This window comes from Psammomys obesus, unplaced genomic scaffold, assembly GCF_907164565.1.
Source record: "Psammomys obesus unplaced genomic scaffold, mPsaObe1.curated_primary_1811, whole genome shotgun sequence".
Classification (NCBI taxonomy): Eukaryota; Metazoa; Chordata; class Mammalia; order Rodentia; family Muridae; genus Psammomys; species Psammomys obesus.
The window spans coordinates 7,597,345-7,615,222 of record NW_026594083.1 but is presented as its reverse complement, the minus strand read 5'-3'; the positions used below and the strand labels follow the sequence as shown (position 1 = coordinate 7,615,222).

Here is a 17,878-nt window from a genome sequence, read left to right as displayed (position 1 = left end):
TATATATATATATATATATATATATATATATATATATATATATATATTTCTCTTCTCACATAGAATAAACTTCCTGAAGTCAGGAGGGCACTTTTACTGGCATATAAACCATAAAAATTATAGTATGGGTTTGGAAGTAGGATACTGGGATAGCCTAATATGTATACAAAGTAAAGCCACATGGCAATCTTTGTGATATTAAATCTCTACTCATCTCGGACAGTTGTGAAAATGGGCACTAGAGTTATCAAAATCTATATATCTGGAAATTATCGTGAAATTCAAAGACTGATTCTTTATGATAAAACAAAATAATATACCATACTCATCCTCTTGATTCAATCTATTAGTTATAAGAAACTTTTTCAAAAATAAATTATGACATCACATAGGGTTGCTAATCTCTTATTTTCTGTGTAGTGTTTATTATTGAGTCCTTTAATTATAGTTTCTCTTTAACTTTAAATTTTATTATGAGTCAAACTTAAATAAATTATGTAGAAAGAGAAAGGATAAATTTAGATTGTCAGGATTTGAAATCCAAGCATTCAACTGCTAAATAAGTTCCCAAATCTAATATCCTGTTCTGATATATGAAAATATGTATCTGAACTGAAAAATTGAAAAACTCTGTAGAATACTTTTAGGTTTCTGATGTCAATACCAAACATTAAAAGTTTGTATCTGTGACTATTTTATACATTTTGTTGAAAAGATTCATTGTTTTCTAGTTAACTAAAGCTGGTATGATGTTGCATTCACACTGAAACAGGAGCATTGAAATCCCAAGGCTAACTTGGGCTGTACAGTGAGACTGCTAACAGCCTACGTTACAGAGCGAGACTCTTATCGATACATCTGCATGATTAAATGCAGCCTGTTTTTTTGCCTTCTTTTCACCCGAATCACATAGAAAAGAATGATATGTGTCTTCTTTCTATGAAATACACATCTCAACTTCATCCAGGGGCAGTACCAACAGCACCATGGATCATCATTTTTGAGCTTCCTTAGGAAAGAACATGTGTTCCTTATTCTCAGATGCCATGCTGTAGCCTTCCTTTCACTTATAATACCTGCGTTAAAGTCATTAAGCACAGTCTCACCATGTAGCACCAATAGAAGATATGTAATAAACAGAGTAGGTTAAAATATCTATAAAATCGTAATTTAATATTCTCTATTTGCATTTAAATTTTTACAGATACTGATAGGTTCCTTTAGGACCTATATTAAAGAAATTTCAAAGGAACATGGAAAGAGAAGGAAAATTGAATTGTCTTCAGAACATTTTAATGAAGAAGTCTTGGTGTTCTCCATTTTATGCGTAGTTAAAACATATTCAAGTAGCTAGAAATAAAGTTGAAAACCAAACAAGAGGGCCTTGTACAACTCTTATACACAGAGTTTGTATTTCACCATGACCTTGCTCCCTTTCTAAATATAGCACATAACAGAACATTCGAAAGTTTTGTTACAGCAGCATGACAGGCCTGGACCTTGACTTTCTGATCCCATTGATGTAAAGCTGTTCTGGTTGGTTTATATTTTATGGAGTGGCAACGGCTGATGTTGAACAAAGCACTGTGAGAATGTCTCCTGGTGATAACAGATGTAGAAAACACTTTAATGATGGTGTAGACCTTTGAATATTAAAGAATTAGGTGACATTGTGAAACTTGCAGGCAAATAGATGGAAGCAGAAAAGGTCATCTTGAGTGAGGTAACCTAGAAGCAGAAAGATACACAGGGTTTATACTTATCTACAAGTGGATATCAGTCATACAATATAGGATAAACATACCAAAACCTACAGACCCAAAAAAGGCAAACAATCCGGAAGACCCTAGGGAAGATGCTTAATTCTCATTCAGAAGGGAAACCCAGCAAAGACACCTAAGGCCCTTAATTAAAGAAAGAACAGGACAGGAGCCCATGGAAGATCTCCTCTAAAAGCTCCATCCAGCAGGAGATCAAAGCAGATGCAGAGACACACAGCCAAACCCTGGACAGAGCTTAGGAAGTCCCATGGAAGAAGTAGGGGATAGAAGGACCCAGAAAGGACAGGAGCCTCATGAGAAGACCAACAAAGCCAAAAAGCTGGATCCAGGGGAGACTGGAAAGACTGATGTATCAACCAAAGACCATGCACAGAGAGGACCTAGACCTCCTGCTCAGGTAGCCCACAGACAGCTCAATCTCCATGTGGACTCACCAGCAAGGGGAGAAGACACAGTCTCCAACATGAACTTGGTTGCCTGCTCACCTCTGATTGGTGGGGTGACCCAGCCAGCCCACAAAGGAAGAGGATTCAGGCAATCCTGATGGGACCTAGTAGGCTAGACTACATAGAAAACTGCTCAAAGGTGGTAAACAGTAGGCAGAATAAGGAACTTTACCATACATAAACACAAGAAGAAAGCTGTCTGAAAGGGAGATTAGACAGTAATTACCACCAAGGACGTTCCCCTCCCAACAGAGAAGTGTAGGAATCAGTTTCAGTACTGAAGTGTGGTGAGGCTAGCAACAACAAATGAAGTCTCCTTACAATAAGGAGGCCTGATATTTTAAGTTGGTGTGATGACTTTCACAAGGAGCTACATGCTGGTAAAATACAGAGCTCTTGATCTACATTCCCTCTCACACGAATGTGCATCTTCACCTAAAACTCTTTTATTTTGGAAAAGATTTTTTTATGACTAGAGCATCCTTAACTATTCGACATTCACTTCCGCTTTCTTATCCTAAGCTTCAGCAAATACATTAAATATAGCTATTTAAGTAAAGTAATTCTTCCGCTAGTGTAGTAACAGGAAATAGTATAATCTCTAAAAATAACAATAACAGAGCTTCTCTTTGTTTCGGTAAATCTATTTGTGATTTTATTAAAGGAACATTAATGACTTTGTGTTCTTTTATTAAATTTATCTGCTTATCAAATGAAAGTGAAATACACAAAATCCTGGGACATTAGACAGAGCCCGACTTTTCCAACTGTCTCTTCAGTGGCTAGAAGGTACCAAATGAATGTTCATTCTTTTGAAGGCATTGTAAAAAAGATAAGTTACCCTATAAATTTTTCTTTTCATTGATTATAAGAATATTGAGTGTTTCTTGCACATTCCCAGTGCACCCAAACACACTGTTATTGTTTGCTATCATCCATGGAAGATATTGAATATTGTGGAGAGACAACAAGCAGATGCAATACGATATTTTAGGAGGTAGGGACCACGTTGTCTCCTGACAAGCACAGACAGCCGTTAAATCAGGATACGTAGAACTGAAAGGCAAATATCATTAGTAGGAGTGTTCGTGTCACTAAACTGCTGCACATTTGTTCCATGCACAGTGTACATTGTATCACTTTAACTGTCTCTTTGTCTTTCAATCTTCATATATTAGTCTTAAGACCTTAAATGAATAAGTAAAAAAAAAAAAAAAATGAAACAAGACTGAGGATTTAAAGTCTCTAGCTAAATTTTGAGATAGAATAGAAAAATTTAAGAGAACTTTTCACTAGGGCATCACAGCAGATGCTGCAGATGTCACAGGCAGAGGTGCTTAGGTATTCCAAATACCTAGAAGATTTTACAGGGAGGTGTCCTTTGCCACCAAGTGGTGGCTCGCTAGTTAGCAACTGCAAAGTTAGGCTCTCAGAACAACCATGTGTCTTCTTCCTTGAATTAGGAGCACTTTAATTTTAAATTTAGTGATATATCAAAAGTGAAAAAATATGTTTTAAAAGCTAATTCTGAAAATCTTATTTCACTATGTAGTTCTCAGGTGGTTTGATTTTCTTGAAAGATGAGTTATACTTAATGAAAAAAAGGCTTAAGTCATGAGCACCATATTTATTTTTATCTTATTCAAATTTTTGCTAATTTTAGATGAATTGACCACTTGAATTATTCACATTCAGAAAAAAAAAATGGAATAAAAATCTGACTCTCAAGAGAAATGTAGGATATTCAAGAAAGTACTAAAGGAATTTCCCCAAAATTCACATATCATGCCATTAGTAATAATTCTGCTAATGGCCTGTCGTATTTCTTGATATTTATATACACACATATATGTACATACATATATAAATATATATTTCTTCTCTCATTCAATACATCCCAACCACAGTTTGCCTCCCTCCACTCCCAAGTCATCACATAATTCATTTTAAAAAATTAAATCATTAAGTAATTTAAAATGTAACATACTTTGTTCGTAATTTTATTTCCTGTTTTTATGTCACCTTTTCCTATCTTAGGGGTGCAAACTCATCAATGACGATATTATCAACTGGAAGTGGCCCATTTGTGAAACTAAACAAAGCTCCTAATGGCAGCTTGATACTAACACCTAGGTGGGTACTAAGATGCTTTATTTTTATTTGATACATTGGAGCAAATAGGAAATATTTCGAAGCCAATAATATATCAGTGGTAGCACATACAGACCACATGTATGTGAAAGTTGTTCAACTTCTTTTACTTGTGTAATGTCAAGCAACAGCTAACTGATTTTTTTTTTCTGACAGGATTGTCCGATACTCATTTTTATGACACAGTCTAATAAAGTATAAGTCATTAATGTTCTGGCATACAGATAGGGAAAGGATATACCCTAATACTATTTTTATTATATTTTAAAGCGCTAAACTCCATGAAAAGAAATTGTAAGTCTTAGAGTAAATAGGATCTATGCTCCTCAGACAATCATCAAAAGGCAAAGGGTTAGATGAGAATCAAATGTTATTTTTCTTAGTAAATAAAAATGAATATCACTTAAAATAATATAATAAGATCTATTACATATCTTGTTTACTATTTTAAGTTAGTTTTACTCTTTCCCATAGCCTTTTGTGAGGTTTAATGCAGCATGTTTCATTCAAAAGTATGTCATGGGTAAAGTGTGTAATTTCTCCTGTTTAGGGTTTAGTGGTGATTTTTTTTTTTTTTTTGCTTGAAATTGATGAAATTAGCCTCTGAATTTTATAATTCCGTTATAGCCAAACTGTGACTGAGAAACAACTGTAAGGAGGCATTGAAATTGCACTCTAACAATTAGCATCCTATTAGCAGTTTATTTTGTTTAACAGACTTGATGTTAAAAATAGGATCATCTTGGCTCTGTCGGTCTCCTTTTGGAGCTCCTGTTCTCTCCAGGGGAACCCTAGTAAGGGGAGCAGGGCTTTCTCTGAAATGAACTCAGTGGCTGACTCTTTGTTCACTTCCCTCTGATGGGAGTACAGCCTTGCCAGGCCACAGAGGAAGACAAAGCAATCAGTCCTGATGAGACCTGATAGGTTAGAGTCAGATAGAAGAGGAGGAGGACCTCCCCTATCAGTGGACTAGGGGAGGGGCATAGGGGGAGAAGATGGGGGGGAAGGTAGGATTGGAAAGATATAAGGGAGGGGGCCACAGCAGGGATACAAATTGAATAAATTGTAATAAATTATAATAAAAAAGTAGCATCATCTAAATCCACACTTCAGGAGAGTCAACACTCCCATAAGCACAAGTAATAAAATAAATACATAAGGACTATATTTCGTATCAATGAAAGGACCTTGGAGTTCAGTATTTTATAGCAGTGTTGACTGATATCATGAGTCTCACCGGGGTGAGTCAAACCACCTGAAAGTTTTCAAACAAGTTTCCCAACTTCTTTTCTATACGAAGGATGCCTTATAGGGCATTCTGAAATTCATGGTTCTCCAACATGTTGAGAATTCTACCTAATCATATTTCATAGAGGTAAATATTAATAAGAAAGAGAAAAATAGTTTAAAGCTATTCAAATTAATTAAATGCCTGGTTCAGAGGAGGACCACTTCATTCTGTTCTTATGAAAACGTGACAGTATAGTCTAATATTCATGCCACTATTATACTTACATTCGTGATATTTGAAAAGAAAAGACTTTATATAGATGCACTCTTTACCTTTCTTTCCGTGAAAAATGACGATTTCCTTAATGTACTCAATCCTTTCCTTAATTGGCCATATTATACTCCACTGGCAAAATTGAGACATATTGATTTATTCATTCCCTTGGTTAATTAATGTATGCTTTGTTTATTTCTTATATTACTTCAGAGTCATATAAAAATGGTGCTTTTGAGAGCACCCTAGTTCTAAGAGTTGTAAGAAAAATAAGAAAGAAGTTACCAGAGAAAAATTGAAAATTTTGTTTAATTAATAATGAACTATTAACTGCTTCTGTAGTTAATAAAAAATAATTATGTATTGTTTTTTCTTTGTAACACTTGTAACCTGTGAACTATTTTGAGTATAGATTTTTATTTATGAGTACTGTAGATGGGAAAAGCATTTTCTGAGACTTTAAAGTATCTTATGAGGCATCATATAAACTACTTTCCACCCAAACACAGGTAGAAATCAAAAGAAAAAGTAATTGCGATTTTGAGGCATTTTATAGAAAGATATATAATCATATAATCACACACTTGTTAACAAAGTACATTTTCTCATATTTCTACTGAAAGTGTGTTCTATGTTAAACAATATTATCAAGAATGGAATGTAAGCACATGTTCTTTTAAATAAGCTTTACCATGCATGTTCTAAATTATTGAGTTTGCATTGTTTTGTATTTTTTCCTTTATCCATTTTCCCAAAGTAAAAGTACGTAAGCAACATGCACACCTCATTTAGTTAAGTGCATAAGTGTAAAACATTTAATTCCATGTGTGCCCATGTTTCTTATTTAACTTGTAGGATATACTCAGCAGGAGTGTAAAGTGTTATGATTCCTGGTGTAACATTGCCCTCTGCTGGTTAGACTGTGTAACACCTTGTAAACAAATTTTCTCTATGTAAAGTTTTTGGCTTTTGGGAAGCCAAATTTCAAAATCATAGGCGGTACTTTTACAGCAGTTTATGCCTACGTGTTATTCCATAGTTACCTACATGCACATCTGCCTCTGTTACAAGAAGAAGCTGTAATTTGTTCACCACTCACTTTCCAGAATGAATTACACAGCCGCAAAGAATGATTCACTGAAGAGCTCTGAGCTTGGTGATACTGAGGTTGCTTCTCTTCAGCTGTTTGTTTCTTTGTTTTCCAGTATTAATTTCCACTGTTTCAGTTACCACATGGCCAATCATAGTCTAAAAATATTTAAGGGTAAATGTATACATTAGCAGTTCATTAGCTTCAATTCTCGCCAGTCTTGGTAATGATCTCATTGTGTCCTTCATGAACCATCTCTTGGTGTGGCATGATCAAGGCATGCATTACTTTTCCACTAATCCTTTAGAACTTAATTTAATTTTCAAAATTACTTGCAGTCTTCAGTGCTTTTCTCCAAGTGAGTCATAATTTGCTCAATAGTGACACCGAAGTAAAAGAATCATGTATTTCTTTAAGTAATAATTTCTGGCTAATAAGGAGAGAAAGAAAATCATATGTTGATGTTTCTAAAAATCTACAATCTGTAGAAAGCCTTTTTATCTAGTCATAAAATTGTGGAGAAGAAAGAAATCAACTTGTATTACTCTCATCATCATATCCCAAAATGCAAAATTTACAGCCGTGATATGTCATATTTGTTTGGTTAAAAGAGAACACATGGAACTTGTGGTTTAGTACTTTAACCAGTTTTATATATACTAGAACTATTTAAACATATTCCCTAAGAATAAGAAAATAAGAAGATCAAGGTTGGTGTGCGCAGAGTAGCAATACCGACCATTGGTCAAACATTACTTATGTTTAATTTGTGATAATAATTCCAAATCAAATGCTTTTTTATAATCTGCATAAAATTCCAAAGCATTATGTTCGATTACACCCATGTTAGTACAAAATAGCTTTCCTGAAATCACACGAAGTGGTAAGAATGCACGCACAGCCCTATTTGACATTCAAGTGGGTCATTTTCTTCTGTGGATATCAGCTTTCCTCAACTTTATATCTGGTACATAGATTTAAATATGTATTTAACTAACAAAAGTTTATTTTCTGTTATAGTGTACAGTGCTCACAAGATTCCTTGATTCAGTTACAATGTAACCATAAATGTAAGTTTTTGTCACCCTTTAAAGCCTTCAACTTAAAACTGCAGGCAGAATCTTATGTCACTTGAAGTTATTCAGTCATCACTTCATTTTTTATGGGCAACTGAATTTCCTGAAACTAAAGCATACATCTTTTCTTTGATTATTTTAATAGCATGTGGAGAAAAAATGGTGCCCCAGAAAGTCGCTGCAAAGATCGTTGGTGGAAGTCATGCCCAAGCAGGGGCCTGGCCCTGGGTCTTGGCTCTGTATTACAAGGACAGTTACGGAGAACGGCTGCTCTGTGGGGCGTCTCTGCTCAGCAGTGACTGGCTGGTGTCCGCTGCGCACTGTGTGTACGGGTGAGTACAAAAGCGCAGGACCAGCCTGGGAGTGATTCAAGAATGAGGGTGGCCTGGCAGGGCTGCTCTCCCCTCGGGGGGAGGTGATCAAAGAACAGGCCTATCAGCCTTACCAGGCCACAGAAGAGGGCAATGCAGCCACTCCTGATGTGATCTGATAGACTAAGATCAGAAGGAAGGAGAGGAGGACCTCCCCTATCAGTGGACTTGGGGAGGGGCATGCGCGAAGAAGGGGGAGGGAGGGTGAGACCGGGAGGGAAGGAGAGGGGGCTTATGGGGGATACAAACTGAATAAAGTGTAATTAATAAAAAAAAAAGGTACATCTAGGAAAAAAAAAAGAATGAGGGTGAGCCGAACACTCACCATCACCACAGATTGACAAGGATCAGCTGCTCCATCTTCTCCATCTGGTGCTAATAAAGATGTACCATGCATATTTATCTCGGAGTAAGCAGAATACAATCCAAGCTTTGTTGAGAGATATTAAGTAAACCTGACAAACTGAGGAGAAGTGAGAAAAACACTCCAGAAGGGGGAAAAAGGGTTCCAATACATGAAAAAGCCTTTGAAATAATTTATAGACCATAGCACAAACTGAACAAATGTTGAAATAAGTATTATGAAATCCATCAATTCTCTGGCCTGTCAGAAAATTTCAAATTCTCTTTTTTTTTATTTTTTAATTTTTTATTAATTACACTTTATTCATTTTGTATCCCCCCCATAAGCCCCCCCTCCCCTGCCGATCCCACCCTCCCTCCCCTTTCTGCATGCATGCCACTCCCCAAGTCCACTGATAGGGGAGGTTCTCCTCTTCTTTCTGATCTTAGTCTATCAGTTCTCATCAAAAGTGGCTGCATTGTCCTCTACTGTGGCCTGGTAAGGATGCTCCCGCCTCAGGGGAAAGTGATCAACAAGCAGGCTAATCAGATTATGTCAGAGGCAGTCCCTCTTCCCATTACTATGTAAACCACTTGGACACTGAACTGCCATGCAAATTCTCAACACATATGCTCTGTTCATGTTCTGCTAACCCAACCAGGAAAATTATCACATATTGCGCTGGCCCACTCGCCCAACAAGGAATATTTGAAGACCCCATAGTCTGCCTGTCTTCTGTTTTGTTAGTTATGACCGTCTACCTGTTGTTAGTTGCCTGACTGGGATCAATAGACTTCAACCTCGTAGTTGTCTCCAGTGCTATTAATTATGCTAAGATCTCTGTGTCCTCACAGCTACCAAAGGTATCTGTAGTTGTTACCACCTTGTCTACGAGACAATCTGGGTTTTCATTCCTGAAATAGATGAAGGCTTCCTTGAGATTACGTTTTAGTTACCTGCATTAAAAACAAGGATATGTTGAAGAAAAAAAAAAAAAAAAAAAAAAAAAAAAACAATAGCACTCAGATATAATTCCTGGGAGATTGAGATGGTGGTCTCAGAAAATCTAGCTCGCTGGTGGGCTGACACTGACCTGAATTCTCAGATCTTGCCTCTTATGAAGGCCTACAGGCTACCTTATATCCAACTGCAAGTTTTTTGTTGTTTTATTCCTAGGAATAATATGCTGTTGGCACTGGAATTCATGACATCACTGGATAAGTGCATTACTGGAGTAAATGTACACATAGATTAAAAAAACAAATACATAATCTTGAAGCATTCCAGTGCTTAGAGCTGGATAGGAAAGAGAGCTGAAGGGGGATAGAGAAAGAGTTAATTGAAAGGCAATCCCAAGTACATGGGCTGTTCTAAAAGTCATGCCAAGAAGCCTGTTCAAAGGTGATTCCTTGTGTTTCTGCAAATAATGATTATTTTGTGGCTTCCTCCTGTTTTGTTTATTTGTTTATTTTGTTTATTTGTTTATTGTTTATTTGTTTTGTTTATTTGTTTATTTATTTGTTTTATTGCCTTTTTGTTTTTTAGCACCCAATCACAAAGAAAATAGAAACTGAGTATGTTCTGATTGTCTACTCACTTTTCATAAAGATACTATATTTTTCATGCTTTATTTTTCATCTTTTGCACTTATTGTAGATTCATGCCCCTCCGTTACCAAGTTATTATGTTGACTAGTATAATCGTAATAGTTATTCCATGATGTCAAAATTGCTGACACTTGGCCAATTTTATCCAATTTAGTCTGATGTTTTTGTTCTTTCTGAATTATTATTGGTAATTCTTAATTTTTTAACTCTGTAGTTTCAATTTCAGAAACATCTTAATTTTTACTCCTTAAAATTATAATAGACTATACTCCTAGGAATCCTTATCATATTCAGAAGAGGGTTACTATAGAGTCCAAAAACCCTTGCTAGGAGAAGGCAGGGTTATGGACAAACTAGCTGAGGCTGTTCCCTGACACTTTCAGTAGTGGAGGAATTCAGTTGTACAATTATAGAACCCTACTTATGTTAACATCTACTTCATGATCATGTTGCTTTTCTGTGACACTCCTGCTATTTTCAATTCCTGAAGCATCGACGCAGGAAGCAACACCACTATTAGGGGATAACACTGGTTTACTTGTCTGGTGCAAGGTCAACTTCCTAACAAATATGCTCTCCTTTTTGAGGTTGACAGACAGCTCAGAGTACTTGTCTTTCTGCTCCCTCCCTCTCAGTTAATTCTAAAATAAGCATTTTTTACCACACTTGGCACATGGAGGTAAAGTTTGGCAGAATTAGAGCCAATTTCTACACTTGAAGGAGCCTTATCAAGGTAGCATCCAAATGACTGGGGATTGCTATCCGTATGACACCTGTCTTCTGTCTTAGAGGTGTATCTGCTTTCTTCTGCCTTCCAGCCTATCTCTTCACTACCTTTCCTTTCTTTCTTTTTTCTACTTTAATCTATTACATCCTGTTCTTTCTTTTCCTCTATCTTCTTTTCTTCAGAGCTCTGGTTAATCCCAAGGCTTTGCACATGCTAGCCAAGTGCTCAACCACTTTGGATAAAATGTAAAGTCTATGAAGAATGAAAAATTGGAAAACTCAATGAATCTCTTCTTTTCAGCTACAATGACACCTACAAAGACATTTCTATCTGTTCCTCTGGGACCAGAAGCCAAATAAACTCTCCCTTCTATAAGTTTCTTTTCTCATGGTATTTTTCATACCAATACCAAAGTAACTAATGTAATGTAAATAGGTGTTTGAGAAGGTGTGTTATAAGAAAAAAAATATTGTTAATTAAGCTTGTTCTGTAATCTGATTAGGAATATCAATGTGCTGTCACAGGTGGAACCCAGGAAAGTTGGTCTCCAGGAATTGATGACACAGCAGTGGTTACCAGAGGCTAGCAAGGAAAAACAGGAGTAGAAGGAAAGGTTACTAGAACATAACGTAGAGGTTAATGTTCTATTGCTGAGCACTGTGGCGACAATGATGTACTGTATGTTTCAAAGAGGTAGAAGAAATTTTTTTAGTTTATTTTTAATTAAATTTTTATTTTTTATATTAGTTACAGTTTATTTACTTTGTATCCCAGCTGGCGTCCCCTCCCTCTTCTCTCCCAATCCCACCCTCTCTCCCTTATCTCCTCCCTGCCCCTCTCTAAGTCCACTGTTAGGGGAGGTCCTCCTCCCCTTCCATCTGACCCTAGCTTATCAGGTCTCTTCAGGACTGGCTGAAATGTCCTCCTCTGTGGTCTAGCAAGGCTGCTTCTCCCTCGGGGGTGGAGGGAGGTCAAAGAGCCAGCCACTGAGTTCATGTCAGTGACAGTCCCTGTTCCCCTTACTAGGGAACCCACTTGGATACTGAGCTGCCATGGGCTACATCCAAGTAGGAGTTCTAGGTTATATCCATGTGATATATACTCACTTATAAGTGGATACTAGACCTATCAGATAGGATAAACATACTAAAATCTGTACACCTAAAGAAGAGAAACAAAAAAAAGGACCTAGGGTAAGATGATCAATCTTCACTTAGAAAGACAAATGGGGTGGACATTGGAAGTAGGAGAAAACAAGTAACAGGACAGGAACCTACCACAGAGAGCCTCTGAAAGACTCTACCTAGCAATTTATCAAATCAGATGCTGAGACTCATAACCAAACCTTGGGCAGAGTGTAGGGGATCATATGAAAGAAGGGGGATTTACTATGACCTGGAAAGGACAGGAGCTTCACAAGGACCAAATATATCTGGGCACAGGGGTCTTTTCTGAGACTGTTTTTCCAACCAATGAGGTAAAAGAAATTATTTTTTAATAATTTCACCACAAAAAATAACAAATGTTGGAGAAACTTATGTTCTTACCTTGACTTAAACATTACAATATCATATATACTCCTGTATGGAAATATCAAATGCCATTTCCTAAGTATATCCCAGTTTTGTCAAGAGTGAAAAGTAGTAGAAAAATACTTTAAAGAAAGCATTTCCTGTAGGAATCAAGGAATGCTGTAGCGTGGAAATGCTGCACAGTTCTCATATTTTATGCTAGATAACTTCTGAAAAGTTCTCTTCTGAAGGGAAAGTTTCCTGACGATATTTTCTTAATACAATCTTCAGAAGAAATGTAGATCCATCCAGATGGACAGCAGTACTGGGCCTGCACATGCAATCAAATCTGACTTCTCCTCAAATAGTAAGACGCGAGATCGATCAAATTGTCATAAACCCTCATTATGATAAGCGAAGAAAGGTCAATGACATTGCAATGATGCACCTTGGCTTTAAGGTGGATTACACAGGTAAGAGAACTATGACTAGCCATCTCATCTGCTCACAGCAATCCAAAATGAGATTTGAAATGTCAGCCATCGCAATGCAGGGTTAAATCACTAAAATTTGTAATTTTCTGCAGACATCTTTATAACCTATAAACAATTGAAGATTACAGGAAGATATATGAAATCTCCTTCCATCATAGTACTTAAATCCGACTATGTAGAATACTATCAAAATGAACTCCTCTAGCTGAGCAGTGGAGAAGCTTCTGGAAGCGTGCCTGCCTCTTTTGTCTGTCATGCAATAGAAACAAGGGTCCACCTACCAAAAGGCACGAAGCAGGACACAAATAGAAAGATAATAGGTTAAATGAAGTATGTTCTCCATTTGGAAACAGTTTTAAAGGAGATCCAATAAGATTACTAGACCAATCAATGAAGGAATATCTCAAAGGCCTACATAGTAGGCAACAATTCACCTGATCAAGTTAAATTTGTCCTAAAGGGTTCTGTTCAATCTCAGCCATTACTCTGAAGTCTTTTCCAAGGCCCAGCTGGGAGAAACTACCATGCTCTGTGAAATTAGTTCATTTTTGCAGAATTTCATAAAAACAAGTATCATGATTATATGTTTGAGAATTAAATTCATGAAATCGCTCTACATGTGGATTATGAAAAAGCAGATCATTACGGTCCTTAGTAGCATCGTGCTTTTAGGGTAATCTTAATTTCTACACCTCTCATGCATCTTGTGGGCATCAGAGGCTCACTGAAAACCAAAGAATGTGTAAATTTATGTTGAAAGATCAGAGATGATATTCCTATAAGATCCAACTAAGGGAGTGGCATGCGTGAAGAAGGGGGAGGGGAGGGTGGGACCGGGAGGGGAGGAAGGAGGTGTTTATGGGGGGATACAAAGTGAATAAAGTGTAATTAATAAAATTAAATTAAATTAAAAAATCTCTCACTGCAAAAAAAAAAAAATCCAACTAAAACAATTGAGGGGAAAGTAGTGTTAATATGGTTGTACGTGTCAAGAATATTTTAAAATACTATCTGATACCTTTTTCTTAACTAACATTTTGAAAGAATGTAAAAAGGGCCAGCAAGATGCCTCAGCAGGCAGAGATAAGTGGGCTGAAGCACGTCTGTAGGCCTGATGACTTGAGTTTACTCCCTGACAGGAAAGAACCATCTCTCTAGAGTTGCCCTTCTTAAAAATGCAAATGAGTGAAATTTCACATACATACACAGACACGTATAATTGTCTATATAATTACATATATGTAAACATACACATGTAAATAAAATAAATTAAAATTTAAAAGAGCATTCTGAAGATTTTACAAAATTGTATGGTAACTCAAGTTATTATCATGATTATTTACAAATCAAATACAAATGGTAAATCCTGAAATAAGGCATAGTTTACATGGAGAATTGTTAATTAGGGAATGAAGGAGAGGAATACAAAGAGGCCACCAGTACCATCAAACAGACAAATAAGTGCTACCCTCAAACGTCTTTACACCTAATATCTGAAGATATTCAGCTGTAATAAAATCAAGAACAAACTTTTTAGATTAAAAGTTGGAAAATGGTTGTTTTTTTCCTTCTAAATTTGTTAGAAATATGAGTGGCATCTCTTAGTATGTTGGGTTTTTGTTGTTGTTATTTTGTTGTGTTTTAATTTCAGATTATATACAGCCTATTTGTTTACCAGAAGATAATCAGATATTTATTCCAGGAAGAATTTGTTCAATTGCTGGCTGGGGATATACTGAAATTCAAGGTAAGTTACCGCATTTGAAAAATGAGAAAATGTATAATAATAATTTTAAAAAGTATGCTACTGAAAATTGTTGTGGGTGTTTTCAACATTTTTACATTTTTTGGAGTATTTTTCTGCAGAATCTTCTAACCAGTTATCAGGATTATATTCATGTTTATGCCTGTATAGTGCCACCAAACATTTCCAGATTCTTTTCAGGACTACTATATCTTGAACAGAGTTTTGAAATCTCAGTAAGGCTAGGCAAAAAAGAAAGACAACTTTCTCTGGCCCAATCAACTAACTTCTATCGTTACAACAAATTATAGCCATAAAAACTAAATGCTCCCGATGTTAGTAAGATGAACATACAGAAATATTGTGGAGAGATCTGGTCTCAGAATCAAATCACATGCTTTGAAAGTATCTGGTGCAGCCTTGCCAGGCCACAGAGTAAGACAATGCAACCAGTCCTGATGAGACCTGATAGGCCAGGGTCAGATAGACAGGGAAAAGGACCTCCCCTATCAGTGGACTAGGGGAGAGGCATGGGAGAAGAAGAGGGAGGGAGGGGGTATTGGGAGGACACGAGGAAGGGGGCCACAGCCAGGATACAAAGTGAATAAATTATAATAAATAATAAAATTTTTAAAAATAAAATAGTCTTTGAGGAAAAAGTATGTAATGGCTGGGCGGCATTTTAGCCTTTAGTCGTATAAAACATGGTGATACGAAACCACATCACATCATACTTAGCCATACGAAAATACACTCTATACGTTTATTACACTCCGTTATTTTGCTTTTAAAATGTAATGGGAGAGAGGAGTTAGGTCAATATGACCAAAAGGCTGTGTGTACATGTATGAACAGACTGAAGAATAAACACAAAATATTCTTTAAAAAAATGGAAAAATTGTTTATCAAGATATCATCAAGCCAGTGATCACCAGCCTGCTGGTTCAGCATGATTCTTTATAACAGTCACACTATCTGGCTGACAGTAACACACAGCTGCTGTCTACAAAGCATATTCAAGTCAAAGACTATGTTTTTTGTATTTCCTCTGCTTGAAAAAGTCATGACTTATTAAGTTTGAAACTTAAACAGTAAAATTATTGCTAGATGGATGTTTTGCCTTTCAAACTTAAAAAAAAAAAAAGTTTAGCCACACTGTAGACATGAAAAACAAATTATCTGCTAACAAAATTTAGGACTCTTTATTCCATGAAGGTTTTTTTCAGAGCTCAGCAAGTGTGGCTTACTTATTGTTCCTAAAATATATGGTTAATTAAGTTAAAATGTCTTTAAAGGCAGTGTGGAGCCAGAAGAGGAAAACAACATCAAAAATCATTTAGAGTGAAATAGCCAGACCATGCTTCCATCCTTCTTACATGTTTTCATGGATTTCATTATTTTCCCTTCTGATTTTATACCTATTCAATACCATAAAATCACATGTTCTGATCCTATAAGTATATTTTACTAAGTAGTTATCTAAGATATTTCGAGTATATTTTTTCACTAGAAAAAATAAATAGAAAGCTAGGTGATCACTACTTTCAAATAATTATTTTTTTTATATTTACATGTGTGTTTTCTTAATCCTCCACATTGAAACTAATATAAAGAAATAAAAACGGGCTGGAGAGATGGGCGAGCACTTAAAAGTTTGCACTGTTCTTGCAGAGGACCTGAGTTCACATCCCAGGACCCAGTCTCTTTAGCCCACAACTAACAGCCTTTAACTCTACCTTAATGGGATCAGATAACTCTTCTGTTCTCTGGCCTGGGCACTCTTGTGCATGTCCACACAGACATGCACATAATTTATTTATTTTTCTTTTTATTTTTTATAAGTTATTCATTTTTTTTATCCAGATTGTAGCCCTGCTCCCTATCTCTTCCTCTCGGTCCATCTTCCCTAGCTCTTCCCCGCTACTCTGCCCTTAGACTACAGTAAGGGAGAGCATATGACCCTAGAGTATCAGGTCTCATCAGGACTGTCTGGATACCCTTCCTCTGTGGCTTGGCAAGACAGCCCCACCACAGGGAAGATGATCAAAGAGCAGGTAACAGAGTCCATGACAGAGATAATCCCCTTATTAGGAAACCCACATGGAGACTGAGGCTACATCTGAGCAGGGGTCTGGGTCCTCTCTGTGCATGATCCTTGGTTGGTGCATCAGTTTTTAAAGGCCCCTCTTGGGCTAGATTTGTTGGCTTCGTTGATATCCCTGTGGAGCTCCTGTCCCCTCTGGGTCTTTACATGCACCCACTCTTCCAAAAGATTCCCTGCACTCTGCCCAAAGTTTGGCTATGAGTCTCAGCCTCTGCTTCTACACCCTGCTGTGTAGAGTCTTTCGGAGGACATCTATAGTAAGCTCCATTCCTGTTCCTTCTCTTCAACTGCTTCCAGTGTCTATTCGACTTGCCTTTTTGAATGAGAATTAAGCATCCTCCCTAGGGTCCTCCTTGTTATTCAGCCTCTTTAGGTCTGTGGATTTCAATATGGTCTTTAAAATAATAAAAATAAAATTTTATAAAAGAATTAAATATTAAATATACAGACATCATTCATAGTTTTCTTTACCAGAGTCCTGTTATTGGAACTTTTTTTTTTTTTTTTGTAGTTCAGAGACAAGTAGAAACACAGAGTTCTGTTTTTATTGCAAAACCAAGGTCTGTCCATCTATCCATCCTTGATCTTCAAAGGGCAAATGATAGAGAGGTGCTGAATTTTGCTCTTTATTTGGTATCTTTTGTTTGCTTTCTTAATTTGAAATCTGCCAGGTTTGGAAGCCAGTGGTGGGCTGTGGGCTATTCATGCGGCTGGCAGCATGGAGTCAATGGCTATTTTCTTCCCAATTCTACTTCCACCTGGGTGCCTATCCTTTAAATCGTCCATGGTAGATCTGTTTGCCAAAGGTAGACAACAGGGCACATTCGGGACATTTTCTCCTAGGTAACAAATTGCTACACATTTATCAAAATTCACTGAAGGGTGTGTGTGTGTGTGTGTGTGTGTGTGTGTGTGTGTGTGTGTGTGTG

The 17,878-nt window shown here is 36.7% G+C and overlaps 1 protein-coding gene across 3 annotated transcripts in view; it reads left to right on the top strand.

Annotated features, from left to right (window-relative positions):
* The window catches only part of Tmprss15 (transmembrane serine protease 15), a 121,058-nt gene that overhangs the window by 97,022 nt on the left and 6,158 nt on the right, over positions 1 to 17,878 (top strand). For all 3 annotated transcript variants that reach the window (XM_055617822.1, XM_055617823.1, XM_055617821.1), the window contains 5 exons: positions 4,265 to 4,360; positions 7,993 to 8,042; positions 8,194 to 8,380; positions 12,899 to 13,080; positions 14,753 to 14,848. In XM_055617822.1, coding sequence (XP_055473797.1) covers positions 4,265 to 4,360; positions 7,993 to 8,042; positions 8,194 to 8,380; positions 12,899 to 13,080; positions 14,753 to 14,848 — 611 coding nt within the window. The remainder of the gene's footprint in view (positions 1 to 4,264; positions 4,361 to 7,992; positions 8,043 to 8,193; positions 8,381 to 12,898; positions 13,081 to 14,752; positions 14,849 to 17,878) is intronic.